This window comes from Physeter macrocephalus, chromosome 15, assembly GCF_002837175.3.
Source record: "Physeter macrocephalus isolate SW-GA chromosome 15, ASM283717v5, whole genome shotgun sequence".
NCBI classification, from domain to species: Eukaryota; Metazoa; Chordata; class Mammalia; order Artiodactyla; family Physeteridae; genus Physeter; species Physeter macrocephalus.
The window spans coordinates 18,261,802-18,281,375 of record NC_041228.1 but is presented as its reverse complement, the minus strand read 5'-3'; the positions used below and the strand labels follow the sequence as shown (position 1 = coordinate 18,281,375).

The following is a 19,574-nucleotide window of genomic DNA, read 5'->3' as shown; positions in this document are numbered from 1 at the left end:
AGAATCCGCCTGCCAATGCAGAGGACACGGGTCCGTGCCCTGGTCCGCGAAGATCCCACATGCCGCGGAGCGGCTGGGCCAGTGAGCCACGGCCGCTGAGCCTGCGCGTCCGGAGCCTGTGCTCCGCAACGGGAGAGGCCACAGCAGAGGGAGGCCCGCGTACCGCAAAAAAAAAAAAAAAAAAAAAAAAAAAATCTTAAATCTTCTACTTAATTAGCTAAGGCCTTGAGCAGATTACTTAACTTCTCTGAGCCTCAATTTTCTCAACTCCGAGAAGAAGATAATCATAACTGTTTACAGGCTGCTTGGTAGGATTAAAGAGATAATGTATAAAAAGTGTCTACCATGTGGCAAGCACTCAATGAACAGCCACTATTATTATTGTAACAATTGTGCTTTATGCATTTGGGCCATATCTCACTCTGACTGCTAATCAAAAAATTAATCCAATAAAAGGAATTTGGTAACGATGAGGCATATATCAGACCAAACCCCAAGCCACCTATATCTGGCAACTATGTTTTATGTAGGGCCTATCCTTTCATTAGAGAAAGCTTCCTGAATTCTCTTTTATGGAATATCTTTAGATTTTAAAGGCTAGATAGGGAATCAATTTAATCTCAAAAGAAATAGTCTCTGTCTTCAACAGATCTAGGAAGGCTTTGGCCTGTGGTTCTGATCTCGTACTTGGCTGTTGAAATGATACTCTTTTAGGTACTACTGTAAACTGCAAGTAATTTCCCTGTGTTGTGCCATTATAGCAACCCCTCAGTCCCTCCTTAGGGACAGCTTGGAGTCCCCTGTGCATTTCCCTACCCTTTCTTACCTCTCTCCTTTAGTTTATCTTCATTTTCCTCTCCAGATTACCCTTTCTGTTTGTGCCATGTTTTATGTCCATGATTTTCTATTGGTCTTTCTTCTCCTTACTCTTTCTTGTCTCTTTTTTGTTTGTTGGTTTGTTTTGCGGTACGCGGGCCTCTCACTGTTGTGGCCTCTCCCGTCGCGGAGCACAGGCTCCGAACGCACAGGCTCAGCGGCCATGGCTCACGGGCCCAGCCGCTACGCAGCACGTGGGATCTTCCCAGACCGGGGCACGAACCCGCGTCCCCTGCATCGGCAGGCGGACTCTCAACCACTGCGCCCCCAGGGAAGCCCTCTTGTCTCTTTTTATCCTCCTTTCTCTGCTCCCCTCTTTCTTCTGTTTCATCCCTCTTCTCCCCTTTAATAAATGTGGTGATTATTCCAAATATATTTTAAAAGACTGAGGGTATTGAACTGTTTTACAGTCTACCCTTAAAGTAAAAATTAGATTGGCTTATTATTTGTTTTCTCTATTTCTCCCAAGCAAGATAAAACCCCATACAATGGCAAATAAATTAATTCAAGGTGTTTTTAAAATTTAATGTGGTTATATAAATCGTTATTGATTTCCTTTTTTGTTGGAGGGAGAGGGTTGTTTAATTGGCCTTAGGGAAGAAGGTTTTCCCTTGCTGATCTAACAGAAAGGAATAGAGGAAAACTGTGATTAGTCCAGATTATCTCTACTGTCTTGAAAAGTATAAGCTATTTTTAAACTTTATGAACTAGCTAAAAGAGAGGGGAAGTATGAGGAAATGATGAGGATGAAGTCAGAGGTCATTAGAGAAAGTAAACATTATTAATTTTCTGCTTTTTCTGCTTGGATCTAAGTGATAAACACTGAATGTTTAGTCCTCTATTGTATTGGAGAAACAATATTTTTACTGCTTCCCCAAATAAACTCCCTGTGAATCATTTTTGAATATCACAGTGTTTGCTCTAAGAGTATAAGAATCTGTGTATTTCTTTTGATTATTTTTTTATCTGTGTAAATCTTTCCTTTTTAAATTTTCAAATATGTATCCATTCTCATTCAATCATGTTTTGAAGGCCAGTCCGTGTGAACTGCTCCTGTCTGGATAAGACTTCCACTTTGTCTGCTTTGCTCTTCCCTTTCATTTAAACCATGACTATCTTTCAGTGGTTGATAAGTGCGTATTGTATTAAACTTTTTTATTATAAAAGTATTATATATTAATTGTGGAATATTTTAAAAGCACACATAAATAAAGAGGAAAGATTTAAAATCACCCATAAGTTTACTACCCTTGCTTCTGGTCTTTTCCAGAATATATATTTTCTTTTGTGTTTACAAATAGCAGGCAGACCCTATCATACATCATGTTTTGCAGCTGCTTTTTTAAGTCATAAGATAGTTAATCTTTTGTGCACTAATTTATTGTGACTTGACGAATTTCCCACCACTGGCTATGGAACTTTGAATTCGAATTTTACCATGTTAATTCAGACTTGGGGACATTTGTGGCATTGTCTGCAATGTGACATAGTTATGTTTCTATTTCACTGTAGTGTTTTTGGGTGTGACCAATCTTCAGGCAGACCAGATCCAAACGACCAGCTTGTGTGCTCGCTGGCAGGTGCAACGTCATGCCACTGCTTACAGGATAGTTATAGAATCCCGCCAGGGTAAGTGCAATCCATCACTTATGTTTTTGTCAAGCACTCATGTACTCTGTGCCAATCACTGTGGACAACCCACAAGGAACATTAGACAAAAGCATTCTTCTTGAGGAAGCAATATTATGTTATGGATCGTGCAGGGTTTGGAATCAGGACGGCTGGTTAAGCCAATTTTTTAACTTCTCCAAACCTCCATTTTCCCATCTGTAGTTAATGGGTAGAACCATAGTGCTGATCTTGTGGCATTCTGCTAGGATTAAGCTGAGACAATCCGTGTAAAACATTTGCAGCAGGGCTTTGCACATATTAAGCACCCAGGAAATGTAAGCTGCTATTGGTGATAGGAGCTGAATAGGCAGGACCGATAACATATGTTAAAATTATATGGTGCTGTTATGTTGGTCTTTACTCCATGGGGATCTAGGTTTGACTCTAATGTTTTTTCTCAGTGATTTTTTTTTTTTTTTTTTTTTTTTTTTTTTTTTACTTTTGGGGATAATTGATGAGCAGCAAACTCTCATTCAGGAGATGATATGAGGTATCTATGCTATCACGGACAGTTTCTTCAGCATCAGAGCTCTCAAGTACATCTACAATTTGGGACTTGGCTTCAGAGTTGAAACACTAAAAATATCTGCTTATTTTCACTAAAAGTATCAAGAACAATGACAAAAGACTGATTCCCCAAAAATGAGTTTCTAGGAACGATTAATCCTCTTTTCACATTATCAGCATGAGTAATATTCAGAAGATGAGATCCAATAATGAAAATTAACTTTAATCAGATTTGTATTATCAGTAGAAGAGATACGTCTTGTTATTTTGAGGGAGGACATAGACACTAGAAAATCCCAGATGATTTTTTTTAATCTTTCAAACTTGCTAATAAGATCGTTAAATTTTTTTCTTTCTGGGTAAATGATCACGGTTTCCCCATTTGAAAAAGCAGAGAGAGCTAACTTTTCGGATCTGGATAGGACTGAGTTTAGTTCGTAGCCCACATCCCTGGCTATAACTACATTCAACATGCAGAAATCCCACTTTTGATCCAATCCAGAAAGTGGAAAGCACAGTTTAGTAGAGTGCTGAGGGTGTTTGGAAATATGCTGAAAATACGAGAATAGGAGATGGGGAACACGAGAAGAGATTCCTGCCGACACCAACCAAGGCATTGTCTCCGCAGGCCTGCTTAAGCCATGTGATCCCCTAAGGGTCCCTTTAGCCAGACATTGGCTAAGCTTATGGGAGTGGCTTTAATCTGGAATAAACACTGAATAAGGGAAAGTCAGGACAAATCATATGGGTTTTGTGGTGGTTTTATGTGATTTATGGGATGCTTAAGCAGAATTAGATGAAAGATATGCAACTGTTTGAGAAACAACTATAAATCTTGAGGAGTTATGTTTCGTTTATCTTTTTCAGACTAGCTAAGTCACTTTAATATAGAAGGGTTGACATTTATCACACTTGGTGGTATTTGTTAAGCTTTAACAAAAGAGTAGCTATAAAAATCACACTTCCAAACTACTCCAGAATATTTTTATCTTTTATATCATTTAAGAAGTTGGCATTGAGACATAGGTTCCTGTAGATATTCACTGGCTTTCATTAAAAATTATAATTATATTGATTGACATAAAGATATCAAAACTCTCTCTCATGGGATTAGTGAAATCCATCAGTTTATTATTATTTTTTTAATGCTTTTACTTGAGCACGTTTGCAAAATGGCACTGGGATTGTTATCAGAGGATGTGATGGATGGGTCTGATAACTATTGATCTGGTAATTTATAACCTCACTATGCTCTTTCTGATGCCAAGATTTTTACTAGCAAAAAATGCAAGTTCCTATTTCCTCCTTCCAGTTAAGTTAATTTGTACTCTCCCAGGATTGTTTTCAGGCTGCCAAAAACCTCTTTGACTGAGCCTCAACTGTCTCAGTTCAACAGGAATGAACAAAAGTGTTGCTCAATTTATTTTTCGTCAGCACTTATAGCTGAGAGATTTATAAGCCCAGTTAGCCTACATCTTATTCACTCAGGTGTCCGACAGAATATTATTAACCAACTAGACAGCAACAGATTCTAATTGATGTTTGGGGTGGGGAAAGCAACAGGGAATATGTTTAGATATTTTAACTTACACAGTTTAGGCCAGGGAGCAGTCTTTCCACATTGGAGTGGGAAGAATTAGGTTGAGTTTCTTTATCTCACAGAGAAATGTGATTATTATCCTGATCACTGCCTTCGAAGGACTTGTGATCAGATGCCCCTTCTTCCATGGGCACTTGAGTCCCAGGGCTCCCGCTGTTTTAACTCTGTAATATCTCCCACTGGCTACCTATGCTGCCTCTGCAGAAATTTTAGCCCTTCCCCCTCAATCAGAGGAGAAACTAGAGAGAAATGGGACCCAGTTCCTCCATGGGATGGAGAAAAGCCTCATCCCAGGCTGGCTTATTTATGAATGTCTCTGCCAAACTCCTACTGTTTGACAGGTAGTTTTCTCAGTGTGTGTGTGTGTGTGTGTGTGTGTGTGTGTGTGTGTGTGTGTGTGTGTGTGTGGATTTCCCATGGTCTGGTCAGTGCACTTTTATCCTGAGATGAAGTCAGTAGGTTTGCGTCTGCTCTGACCACAGCTGCTGGTCAACTTTCTTCTCTGGGCTCCAGTTTCTCCTAAATGACTTCTTTTGAGGCTTTCACCTGAGGTAATACCTATAAATTTCCAAGGTTTTGTGAATAAAGCAGCAAGGCTGTATCATTCAGGTTTGCTTGTTTTGTTTGGGAATGGTAGAAACACGAATAAAAGGGACTTAAGCGAAAGGGTCCATTTCTTGGCTAACATACTGAGAAGTTCAACAGTATCTGGCTTTAGGCACGTCTAAATCTAGGTGTTCAAGCAATTTCATCGAGATGAAGCCTCACTCCGTCCTCTGCTCTGCTCTCCTCTGCCTTCATTCTCAGCCAGATTGTGAGTTGGCCCCAGTCTAATCCAAATTACATACTCCTCGCTTCCAGCTTAATAGTTTTAGTGAAAACAGAACTCCTGTTTCTCAACTATTCCTACAAAAGTCCAGGAACTGAGCTGTATTGGCCTGGTTTGGGGTCACATGCTCCTAAATCTTTCATTGAGTTCAAGGGCATGAAATAAAATGATGGGTGAAACCTGGTTACTTCCCAGCCCTGTGTCTGGAGGGGGAGGTGGGCGTTCTTATTCAGTCCTTTGCAAATCAAAAAGACTCTGAGTGGGGAGGAATGGATTCAAAGAAAGAAAGATTAGATGCAAGACAGGCAAAAACAACAGCTGTCCTGTACCCGTGTAAATATTTTGACATTTTTTAATTGCCAAAAAGGAGAAAAAGAAAGATTACCAGAAGAATCAAGTCCTCTCAAGAGAGACTGAATTCAGATCTGCTTTTGAGTCAGTCATCCACTTTCCAAATTAAATTGTAGGCTTTTGGTTAATCGTAGGTCAGACCAAAGTCAGAGACTCTGGGGTGGTTTTGAATAACCCAGAACCCCATGAGAACCTCCCTTAGTTCTGCAGGTGCTCAAGAGTTCTGTCTCTCTGTCCAGCTGTTTCTGAGTTGACGTGACACCCGAGGTTGGATGTAGTGTTTCCCTTCAAGTTCATGTATTTATACACCACATGGACCACAATACTGTATTCCCTGCCTAATTGCATTAACTTGGTGACTTTCTGTTTAGCCTGATTTTTTAAAGTTTCAAAGGATGCTCAACTTGTCTTCTATCTTTAGGTACCAAAATGTCAATTTTGCTGTGTCATCCATTAACAAGAATAGAGAATTGCAGCATAGTGGAGAACCTACCTTATCAGGGACCAGATCCCCCCCAAAATGATCATATGAAATAAAAACCTGTTCTCAAGATTAAACTTTTTTTGAAGCAGTGATATTATGCTTGGGGGGTCAGGGTATTTGAAAGACCTGGAGAGTGGAAGCATATATCATCAAATTCGAGCTGACTATCCTGGATCCTGGATATTCTTTGCTTGTGGATCTCAGTAACCACTCATAGGACATTTTGGGGAGTCAAGTTGGTATCATGATGATCACTATGACAGTAACTCAGAGAATGTATTTAGCCTTGCTTCATAAGAATGAATGCACAATGACAGATTTTTTCCCCCGTTCCAAAAAAATAAATTTAACTCCTGGCTTTTGGCACAAGATGTTGAGGAAATTAATCACCATTTGATCGCGTTAAATGTTTTTCCTTAAGGCAAAGCCATTAGACCTGAATCACACATGCCAAAAGCAACATGGATACATCCCCATTCATGTAACCCTTCTTCGTTAGCACTGGGATCAAACTGATACTGTTTCCCATTAATTTTACTGTATCTGTTCCAGTTTTCCAATGATTTGTAGATTTTTTGTTTTTGTTTTTGTAGTAGTAGTGAAGCCCATTTATATTCTATGTCAAGGGTCTGTGACATGGGTATTCATGAGAAATAGAGGAAATGTCAGAAAAGTGCATTTCTAGAATTGATTCCTGGAGAGTCCTGGAAACTTTTGTGGAGCTAGATAAAGATGATCCATGCATGGATTTGGGAAATGTTTTGTATTACAGGTGGCTCACAGAAGCTTGCAGGAGGCTCCAAAGAGTGGTTAATGGTCAGAAAGAAGCAGCTATTATGGGGTTCTGAGCCTGGGAACCCCAGACTGAACTTGGACATCAGCAAAGCAAAGGGCAGGGTTTACTAATATTTTCTTACTATTAAACTCCTTTCACAGCAATACATAATCTCACAAACACCTTAACAATTTTTTATTTCATTATTTTGTATAATATATGATAAAGAAAATATTGAGGTAGACCTTAAGTCATTCCACACAAATATATTACTAGAGATTATATTATGTTCCCTTTTGAAACTCTTTAATATTCACAATTAGAAAAATAAATTTCAAATTGCTTTCAACAAATGGCCTTAATTTAATTATATTTAAAAAAAATCAGGATTTGTCCATAGGCAAAATTTTAAATGACATATATCATGTTTGTTCTGACATGTATGTTATAATAAATATATTTTTTAATATATGTATTTAAGATACAGATTGAAATTTAATAGGTATTATACTTTCAAAATAGACCAAAATCACTTTTTAACATTTTCACGTTTTATGCTTTAAAAAGCAATTTTTTTTTTGCTCTGTTTAAAAATTTATTTATTTTTTATTGAAGTATAGTTGATTTACACTGTTGTGTTAGTTTCAGGTGTACAGCAAAGTGATTCATTTATATATGTGTGTATACATATATACATATATGTATATATACACACATATATACATATGTATGTATGTATACATATATGTATATATACACACATATATACATATGTATATATGTTCTTTTTCAGATTCTTTTCCCATATAGGTTATTACAAAATATTGAATATAGTTCCCTGCAACTGGTATTTTTTAATATTTTCTATATTTTATTCATATTTAATAAACTATAAATAACATTTTGCAGGAGTTCTCAGAAATATGTATAATATTTAATCAATGTAGTTGTTTTTTTGTGGGGGGGGGTACGTGGGCCTCTCACTGTTGTGGTCTCCCCCATAGCGGAGCACAGGCTCCAGACGCGCAGGCCCAGCGGCCATGGCTCACGGGCCCAGCCGCTCCACGGCATGTGGGATCCCCCCGGACCAGGGCACGAACCCGTGTCCCCTGCATTGGCAGGCAGACTCCCAACCACTGCGCCACCAGGGAAGCCCATCAATGTAGTTTTTAAACACTGGTTTTTGAATTCCTAGAAATAAAACTATATAAAGCTTTGACTAGGATGCAATTTGTGGATCAGATGAAAATCAATCTAGAGGGAAATTTGCATGGTAGTATTTTTCATAGTAGCAGGGATTCTTCTTCTTAACCAATTATCCATGTGGTTAAAAAATAAATAAATAAACACTCTATGCCTATGAAAAAAACCCATTTTAAATTCTTCAGTAATGGAAGCCACCAAGGTAGGCAGCTGTGTGTGTCCAATGGAGCTATAAAGCACTGAGCCACGAGGACTCATCTGATCTCCCTACTATCATGCTTACTAATTTCATATGCACTCAGCATCTCTCCAACTCTTTAATTTTGAAAAAAATTGTATATTTAACTTATATTATTTTATGATCTATTAATGGAAATTAAAGCAACGTCCTCTGAGACTGGGCTTCAAGTTATGAATTTACATTTCACTTCTGCTACTTAGTGTATGGACTTGGGTAAGCTACTAACTTTCCTAGCCTTCAGTTTCTTGTCTTTAAATTGGGGATAATTATAAATATTATAAGGATCCAATGAATTGATACACATAAAATCCTAAGAATAGTGCCTGGTACATGGTATGTACTCACTAAATGTTGGCCATTACTACCTTTGCTCTTATTTTTATCATTAAGTACCAAGCACTGAACCAGGGACCATAGTGAGCTCTCAGGAGGTGACTAATATAATTAATCCAACTTCTCCCAGTCTCCAAACCTGAGGGCAAGCACTAATTCTTCTAGGAAGGCAAGGACATTTTGCTGTGGATATGGGAATGAAGAAATTAGCCAACAGTTAATCAGGCCTCCTAAATTCTTTGTCATGCCTCTGCCATGGTGGAGCCAGAGCAGAGAGGGTGGCAGTGGAAATGGCTGTGTGTGGCATGTCTCCTTGGTAGAACAAAAAGAATATTGGAACCAGGAGCTGGGAAACCAAGATGTATGGGATGATTTATGGTTGTAAGCCACTTAAGCACCGTGTCCTATTTCCTCAATTATGATTTTAAAAGAATAAAAAAGGATCTTTAAAGTGAATCCAGGGAATTTGGAGAGCCTCCTCCTAGCTTCCTAGCAGTCTCCTTTGCTATCGAAAGAAATCCTGAGTGTCAGTGAAAAATCAAGACTGAGAGGTATGAATTGGACAGTCCGGGGACACCCTGGCTGTCCCAGTACTGTTCCAAGCTCTTGCTGCATTTGTGGCAACTATGCAAACCGCCTGGACCCATAGATGAAGCTTCTGAGACCTTGGAAGCCCACTTCTTAGCCCACAGGCATGAGACCTGCTTAGCACCCTGCAGTTTCTAACTCCATACTTATATCTTTAGGCCATTGGCAGGAAGGGCATCCTATTGTATGGTAATAAGTTGTATGGGGCCAAAAGCATATATCTTTTTATGTCAATTTTTAATTGTTTGACTGTGTTCTGGAGACTCATATTGAATAAAAGGGAATTCGAATTTTTAGAATTATTTAAATATATATATATAAATATACTCACCTTGACACCTGTTCAAAAGGTCAATTAAGATGTGTACATATAATTATAAACATTAACAGTTCTCCATTTGTTAAAGGATTGACCTCAGCAGCCTTTTCCTAGTCAGTCTCATTTCTGAACATATAAAATGTGATTTTCAATTATATAAAAAAAAACAGTGGATATGTTAACTCTTTAAAAAAAGATACACCCCCGGGCTTCCCTGGTGGCGCAGTGGTTGCGCGTCCGCCTGCCGATGCAGGGGAACCGGGTTCGCGCCCCGGTCTGGGAAGATCCCACATGCCGCGGAGCGGCTGGGCCCGTGACCCATGGCCGCTGAGCCTGCGCGTCCGGAGCCTGTGCTCCGCAACGGGAGAGGCCACAACAGAGGGAGGCCCGCATACCACAAAAAAAAAAAAAAAAAAAAAAAAAAAAAATACACCCCCTCAAACAAGTTTAATTCATGCTGGAGTTATCTGAATAGGCCATGCATATTAAGCATTTTAGAAGCAAATCATCTACTGATGGCTGTTTTTAAAAAGTTTTTTAAAAGTTCATGTATGTATGTTTTGTTCATGTGTGTTTTGTTTTGTTTTGATTATAGATACACAAAAGCAAGAATCCACTCTGGGTGGAGGGACAAACAGACATTGCTTCTATGGACTTCAGCCTGATTCAGAATATAAAATCAGCGTTCACACAAAGCTCCACGAGATTGAGGGACCCAGTGTGAGCATAACGGAAAAAACACGTAAGTCAAGCGTGTTCTCTCCTGATCCCTGTCTTCATGAACAAACAGTATTTTAGGCGTCCTGTTTTGGTTCAAAAATCTTATTCCATTTAGAAAAATATTAGCCATTGCTGTGTGGGTATATCTGTGATACAAATTTTGTGTGTCTTATTCAGTCCCAGGATTCCCTGCTTGTGGCCCACTAATGTCATCTGTATGGTTTTTTTCCATCCTCCATATGTTGTCACAGGGACTATAAGGCCATAGGATGGCAAAGTGCTTGAAACAATGACCTATACTGTGATCTGTTTCCATTAGGAACATCTGTGGAATGTGGAGTGTGAAATGAAGTGTAAGGACTGGGTCCTGACATTAAAACAATGGCACATTACTACAGCCATGAGGGTGGGAATGGAGCCAAGACGTTCCAACTGGCTACCCTAGACTTGCCTACTTGAGAGGCGCTCGCTCTTTTTCCAAGCTGGCTGGAAATGTGACGCACTGAAGGGAAAGGCAAAGTATAAAATGAAAACAAAGCACTTTTTACATGTTCTAAACAGCAAGGAGGGTATCAACTTCTTGGTATGTCAACTTCTTGGTATCCTTTTAATCAAGGATTCCTGACCTAGAGGCCACAAACATTAAAATGGTTTGAATGGTAGTGAATTCCAGGGGACATTTGTGTGTCCCCAACTCAGTATCTTGAACTTAAACTTGAAATCCCCAAAGATTGGTATCGGAATAGGTTGTGGCCGATGGGCTTTCTTGGTAGCCCCTCTATCATGCATTTGATGTTCAGAAAGTTCTACTACCCGTGTATATAGGCCTTTCAGTTGCTCTGAACATGCAGAAAGAAATCATCATCAACATATAATCTTCAAACAGAGAAGGTGAAAGTATAGTTAATAGAATCATCTACTTTCCAACACAGAGACTTTATTTCATAACACTGAAATAGTCAACATTTTACATGACACATGTATTTTTAAGGTATAATTTACATTCCATAAAATTCACCCACTTTAAGCATACAACTCAATGATCTTTGGTACATTTTAAAGGTTGTGCAGCCATTGCTACAATCCAATGTTAGGACGTTCCCATCAATCCAGAGAGCTTTCAAGCTCATCCCCAGTGAGTCTTCTTTCCTACTGCCTGCTCCAGGCAGTCTACTTTCTTTTCTTGTACATTTCTAGACATTTCATATAAATGGAAATATGTAGTATGTAGTCTTTTGCATCTGACATCTTTCACTTAGCCTATGTTTTTGAGGTTTATCCACATTGGAGAATGTATCAGTTGTTTGTTGCTTTTGATTGCTCATTAGAATTTGTTTTATGGATAGAGGATTATATAATTTCAAAATTATTAGAGACCTGGTAGTGCATGAGATTTAGAGTCAAATAGGCTTGGTTGGGGTCCTTTTTAGCATTGTGGCCTTGGGCAATTTAACATCTCCGAGCTGCTTTTTGCTTACCAATAAAATTAAATACCTACTCTCTTACCTCCTTTGGTGGTGGTAAAGATCCAATGAAGAGAGCCTGCTGAGGAACTTTTCAACCTGTATCTTATTGAACAATTACTTTTGTTATCACCCTTGCTGTCTTCCTGGAAGTCACAAACTGATGGCCATGGGGTTAGATCTCACTGTCAGCTATGATTTTCCTCTGGGCTATTTTTTTTTTTTTTAAGTTTTAAAAGTATTCTTGAAAATTCAAAAGATCTGACAACACAGGGCACACAAATCCTCCTGGTGCTAAATCTACAGAAACTCAGTAACTGCTTTCTCTTTTAGACAGTGTATGTGCTCTTAAGTTTGTTATTCCTTAATGTTTAGGCTATGTTCTTTGCTCCCATTCATTACTTGACTGACCTCTAAAAATATTTGTGTTTGGGGACTCTGGTCTCCTTCAAATTCCCCTAACCTTAACCTCACAACTGTTAACTCCCAGTCCAGGGTTATGTTGGAAAGCTCTGTTTGGTGTAAATGTTTTCCTTCTGTTGGGGACATCTGTCATCTTATAGCTTCTACCCACTGGCTCTAGTTCAACCTTCTGAAGCAAATGCAGACTGAGACTGTTCCCTCTTCTATGTGACAGCTTCTCACAGACTTGAACACAGGGACCATCTGTGTGCCACACAGAGAATATAAACACATGTTCCCAGTTCATTGTGGTTCTTCTTACCCAAGAGACTCGTAGGCCAGAGGTTCTGACCAAACATATTGATCTGGCTTCCAGAGCCACTCATTGATTTTGTTCTTGATTTATTGACTAAAGTTAGGATATGCCTCAGTTTTTCACATTAAAGAAAATGCACCATTATAAAGATGACCCACTGCTTCCACAAATTTTTAAGATAATTACATCTGGCTCTAGAAGGATTTTATGGTGCTTTCAAAAAAGTTTTGCAGTCCTAGTTTGAATATTAAAATGTCTCAAATGTTTTTACTTTTGAAACTTTTTAGTTTCCAAAAAAATTGCCTGTACAAGTTATAAGTGATATTCTATATCTGTAATAATGCAACAGAAGGTATATATTGTGTTGTCACCTTCCCTCTTTCCTCATTCTTTCTTCCCAGAAATACCCATTTGTACCAGCTTGGTCTCCTTCAAGAAATTCTACCTGTTGCCTGTTTTTTGTTTTTTTTTGTGTGTGTGTGTGTATAACCATATAGACGTGTATAGATAAATCAATATTATACTTATCAGTTAAATAGGATTTTTTCATTTTTCACAGATGGGATTGTACCATGGTTTTCTGCTTCATTTCACATAAGAATTAATCTCAAGCACTTTTCCATTTTTCCATATCAGTAATATATCTCATTCCTTTCAATGTTGAATCACTTTACTCAAATATTATTTTATTGGCTCCTAGAATTGGAAGAGACCTTAGAATTTGTCTCTTCCAAGCTTCCTGGCAGTGAAGGAATTCCTTTTACAACATTCCCAGCAAAGAGTCTGCTTGAGCTCAATTCCTTCCAGCTAGTTGGCACTTACTGTCTGCAGAGGCTAGACATTCCTCTGTGTGAATGGCTATGATTTGTTGAGGGTTTTCCCTCATATTATACTGGAATAATAAAAATAATTTTCTCAATTTTTCTTAAATCTTTAGTGTTAAATAAGAATTAAAAAAAAGAATATGTAAAAAAATAATATTAGGATGTTTACCTAATGATGCCATAACTTCCTGGTGCTTTACCATGTGAATTGGTAAGAAAGTCACTGCTCTGATATGACTATACCTGTGACCTTTAACCAAACCACACCTCCACGTATTACACAGATTTCTCATCCCTCATCATCCAGGTCAAACTGATCAGGACACACCATAGCCTCCCAAGGTCCTGCCACTTTGTTCTCAGAACTGAAAGTTTCCCAGACACAGTCTGAATGTAGTAGAGAGTAAATCAGATTCCCCTGGCGACCACATCCTGGGGATGCAGGGTAAAAAGGGAGAAAGTGCTATTGAACATGGATTGATGGTCAATCCTTAGGCAGAATGGAAATAAAGTTTATTATATGTGTGAAAGCAACCAGAGACTAATCTGAAATAGGTTGGCAGGGTTCCAACCTTAAATCAGCATTAAAACCACTTTGTAGTTGACAGTTTGATTGCATTGACTCCCACTGGGTAAACTGAATTGTGGCAAGATGACATTTCAAGCCTTCAGTCTGATGTTGAGGGGATGGTTGGAACCAGTTTTCACAGGCTTTGGCTGATTTATAGTGGGTACTAAATTCACTAAATTCTCAAAGAAGACAGTTGTCAAAATCATTGACTCTCCTGAAGAATTATGACTCCATGACCTCCCTCTCTTCACCACAGATGAGATGGTTAATTGATGTTCTTTCTCCCTCTCTTTTACAGAATCACTTCCTACTAGGCCACCTACTTTTCCTCCAACCATTCCACCAGCAAAAGAAGGTAAAAGAATTATACAATCATGATGTGATTTTAGGTTTTAGATTTCTGTTGTTATTGTTTGCTTGTTCATTTAAAAACCAAGGTATTAATGGAAGATATTTTCTCCTTAATACAAATGCTTATCAAACCCTTATGGGGTACAACTTTGCAATGAGTAGTAAATAAGACATAGAGATCTAATATGCAGTGTAATGAATAGAGGCAGCAATATTTTACTATAATTATGTGATGCGATAGAGATGCTAACGTCACTGTATCAACAATATTACAATATATAAATGTATCAAATTAATATGTGGTACACTTTAATTTTATGCAGTGTATATGTCAAATATATTCAACAAAAATTCATCTAATAGTAGACTGTACCCACAGAATAAATTTTCTAACAGAATTTCTTCATATTTATTTCATCAAAAATAGAGTAGTACATGTTTACCAAGGAAGAGTAGTTACATAATTTATGAGTGAGAATGTAGTTTATAATTCTGTAGACAAGGGTAACAGTATTCCAGCTTACCTCCAAATGCCTCTCCCAGTTGTTTCTTTCTATCTTCATCACAAGAGTTTCTCATCACCTCTTACTTGAGCCATTAAGGTAACTTTCTAAAAACTTTTCAAACACAGTAGTGATCATTAATTTTTTTTATGCCATTAATGAACATTTATTAACCCTACTATTCATTCTCAAAGCTCTTATGCCAGGTACTTGGAATACAATAACAATCTATGATTACTGCTCTCTGCTTATTTTCAGTATTGCAAGAGAGATAGGTGTTTGCCTAGGTAATTACCAGCCAAGGAAATGAGTTAAAAAGTGGAGATTATACTATGGTAGCCCAGAAATGAGAGCAGTTAACGCTGCTGCAGGTTAATTACCTGTAAAGGAGGAGGAAGAATTGGATTTACATTTTGAAGAATGAGTTTTACAAGTAAATAATGGAGAGACAAGCGCTCGAAGTCATGGAGTGATCTAAGCACGTAATGTGTTTGGGGAACCGTAAGCGCTTTAGTGTGACCCATAGAGAAAGGTGAAGATAGAGTTATGAAGTGGTTTGTGTGCCTGAATAAGGAGGCTGGGCTTTATCCTATAGGACATGGTATGCCATGAGGAGTTTTATGAAGGGAGGGTGACCTGCAGAAATCTATGTTTAAGAAAGATAACCTTGGTGAAATGTGGAGGAGGGATTAGGGCAGGAGAGGATAAAGCTAGAACACATAGTTGGAAGGTTGTTTTGGAAGACTTCTTCCATTTACCATGCATTGTAAAGTACCTATTACGTACCAGAGATACAATGAAAAATAAGTTGTTCCCACCTTTCAGAGTGTTAGCAGACATATGGTCCATGCCAAATGTTCCTTAATATTTGGTCCTGTCCAAAACAATTTGGCATGGACCAAATATGCTTGTAACATTTGGGGTAGGATCAAATTTCAAGAACCTGTTGGTGTAGACCAAATGTCTTATCAACGTTTTGGACAGGACCAAATGTCCTGCAAGGGACAGGAGCATAGTCAGAGGGATGTGATGCTGGAGAGTGTAAGGATCAAGGAAACAAAGAGAGCAACTGTACAAAAATAAAGCTCAACATCCTTCCTAGCATACCAGGCAAAGTCTTCAATGATCAACCTATGTTGTGGTATCATGTCCCAGACTATATTAGTTAACAGCACAATTGTATAACTCTGGGTTCTGCATACATGCCTTTTGCTATCCTGCATCTTTTAATGCTATTTGTCCTACCTGGAATTCCAAACTCTTTCTTCTTCCATCTTCATATCTAGCTTTTTCTAGTCTAACTATTTATGATGATTTTCACTATTGGAACTGGAAACAGAATCCTAATTGACGAATTTATCAGACATTTCTGATACAGATATTACAGGACTCTCTGAAATCAGAATATTTTTATTTATAGCGGAACATGAGTATCATGCAGTCAACATTCATGAATGCTCATGGGAGACATGTGATTTGGAAGGGTCTATGAGGGTGAGGATTGACAATGTAGGAACATTTTTCCTGTAGTTTTCATCATGATGGTTTTAGAGAGTGGGGCTTCTGCAACTTGAATGCATTATTCGTCTTAGTTTCTATTTGTCCTGGCTGTATTTAATTTAAAAGCTTGTAAATTTTTATTTTTCAAGTGATATTGAGTATTTATTAAACAAACATTAAGAAACAGAAAAGAGAATGAGGTTGCTGGTGGGGTTGAGGAAAGAGAAACCGAGGGAGAGAGTGTAAGCCAGAGAGGGGAGAGGGAGAGAGCAGGGGAGAGAAAGAGAGAGAGAGGGAGAGAGAGAGAGAAGTGCTGCAGGCTTCATATTTGAGAGGATGGGGGAAAAAAAACCTCAGTGACAGTTTTGTGTTACTGTGTCTGGCTTAAAGAAGAAAATTTTGGACATCCAGGCTGAAAAAAATCAAAGCTCAGTGGAGGGCTTCCCTGGTGGCGCAGTGGTTGTGCGTCCGCCTGCCGATGCAGGGGAACAGGGTTCGCGCCCTGGTCTGGGAGGATCCCACATGCCGTGGAGCGGCTGGGCCTGTGAGCCATGGCCGCTGAGCCTACGCGTCCGGAGCCTGTGCTCCGCAACGGGAGAGGCCACAACAGAGGGAGGCCCGCATACCACAAAAAAAAAAAAAAAAAAAGCTCAGTGGAGACTATTTCTATCAAGAGAATTCTATGATCTGAGAATGGGTTGGATCAGTACAGGTGGTTTGAGAAGACACTGATGAGAACCATGGAAACGTGGGAGAGGACGTGCAGCTTCTCTGCTTCCTTTGAACAGATCTCTAGGCACCACAGGGCCACATAAGGAGTGTGAGGTTCCTGGAGTGGACTATATTTTCATCACTGTTGAAGATTTTATGGAATTGGAGAAAAGTGGTGCTCTCCTAAAAAATGGGACTTATGAAGACAGACCTTCAAGATGGCGGAGGAATAAGATGTGGAGATCAACTTCCTCCCCACATATACATCAGAAATACATCTACATGTGGAACAACTCCTACAGAACACCTACTGAATGCTGGCAGAAGGCCTCAGATTTCCCAAAAGGGAACAGACACCCTCAGGAGACCTACACGCAGAGGCGGGGCCAAATCCAAAGCTGAACCCCGGGAGGTGCACAAACAAAGAAGAGAAAGGGAAATCTCTCCCAGCAACCTCAGGAACAATGGATTAAATCTCCACCATGAACTTGATGTACCCTGCATCTCTGGAATACCTGAATAGACAATGAATCATCCCAAAATTGAGGCAGTGAACTATGGGAGCAACTGTAGACTTGGGGTTTGCTTTCTGCATCTAATTTGTTTCTGGTTTTATGTTTATCTTAGTTTAGTATTTAGAGTTTATTATCACTGGTAGATTTTTTTTATTGATTTGGTAGCTCTCTTCCTTTTTTTTTTAATGTAAGTATATATTTTTTTCCTTTTTCCCTTTTTGTGAGTGTGTATGTGTATGCTTCTTTCTGTGATTTTGTCTGTATAGCATTGCGTTTACCATTTGTCCTAGGGTTGTGTATGTCTGGTTTTTTTGTTTGTTTTGTTTTGTTTTTTAGTATACTTTTTAGTGCTTGTTATCATTGGTGGATTAGTTTGTTGGTTTGGTTGCTCGCTTCTTTCTTTCTTTCTTTATTACTTTTTCATTTTTATTTAAAAAACTATTTTATTTTATTGTTTTTTTCTCCCTTTTCTTTGGAGCCGTGTGGCTGACAGGGTCTTGGTTCTCTGGCCAGGTGTCAGGCCTGTGCCTCTGAGGTGGGAGACCTGAGTGCAGGACATTGCTCCACCAGAGACCTCCCAACTCCACATAATATCAAATGGAGAAAGCTCTCCCAGAGATCTCCACCTCAACACTAAGACCCAGCTCCCCTCAACGCACAGCAAGCTACAATTCTGGACACCCTATGCAAACAACTAGCAAAATAGGAAGACAACCCCACCCATTAGCAGAGAGGCTGCCTAAAATCATAAGGTCACAGGCACCCCAAAACACAATACCGGGTGCGGTCCTGCCCACCAGGAAGACAAGATCCAGCTTCATCCACCAGAACACAGGGACCAGTCCCCTCCATCAGAAAGCCTACACAACCCACTGAACCAATCTTAGCCACTGGGAGCAAACACCAAAAACAACAGGAATTATGAACCTGTAGCCTGCAAAAAGGAGACCCCAAACAAAGTAAGTTAAGCAAAATGAGAAGACAGAGAAACACAGGGCAGATGAAGGTGCAAGGAAGAAACCCACCAGACCAAACAAATGAAGAGGGAATAGACAGTCTACCTGAAAAAGAATTCAGAGTAATGATAGTAAAGATGATCCAAAACCTAGAAAACAGAATAGAGAAAATACAAGAAATGTTTAACAAGGACCTAGAAGAACTAAAGAGCAAACAAATGATGAACAACACAATAATGAAATTTAAAATTTTCTGGAAGGAATCTATAGCAGAATAACTGAGGCAGAAGAACGGATAAGTGACCTGGAAGATAAAATAGTGGGAATAAGTAAGACAGAGCAGAATAAAGAAAAAAAAAAAATGAAAAGAATTGAGGAAAGTTTCAGAGACCTCTGGGACAACATTAAACACACCAGCATTCAAATTATAGGAGTCCTACAAGAAGAAGGGAAAAAGAAAAGGACTGAGAATACATTTGAAGAGATTATAGTTAAAAATATCCCTAATATGGGAAAGGAAATAGTCAATCAAGTCCAAGAAGCGCAGAGAGTCCCATACAGGATATATCCAAGGAGAAACACGCCAAGACACATATTAATCAAACTATCAAAAATTAAATACAAAGAAAAAAATATTAAAAGCATCAAGGGAAAAACAGCAAGTAGCATACAAGGGAATCCGCATAAGGTTAATGGCTAATATTTCAGCAGAAACTCTGCAAACCAGAGGGAGTGGCAGGACATATTTAAAGTGATGAAAGGGAAAAAGCTTCAGCCAAGATTACTGTACCCAGCAAGGATCTCATTCAGATTCGACAGAGAAATTAAAACCTTTACAGACAAGCAAAAGCTAAGATAATTCAGCACCACCAAACCAGCTTTACAACAAATGTTAAAGGAACTTCTCTAGGCAGGAAACACAAGAGAAGAAAAAGACCTACAATAATAAACCCAAAACAATTAAT

General features: G+C 38.8%; 1 protein-coding gene across 1 annotated transcript in view; it reads left to right on the top strand.

Moving 5' to 3' along the window:
- Positions 1–19,574, top strand: part of COL14A1 (collagen type XIV alpha 1 chain) — a 265,739-nt gene that overhangs the window by 133,593 nt on the left and 112,572 nt on the right. Inside the window, exons 23-25 of the mRNA XM_024129388.3 lie at positions 2,389–2,505; positions 10,373–10,519; positions 14,372–14,428. Of these exons, the coding sequence (XP_023985156.1) occupies positions 2,389–2,505; positions 10,373–10,519; positions 14,372–14,428 (321 nt within the window). The remainder of the gene's footprint in view (positions 1–2,388; positions 2,506–10,372; positions 10,520–14,371; positions 14,429–19,574) is intronic.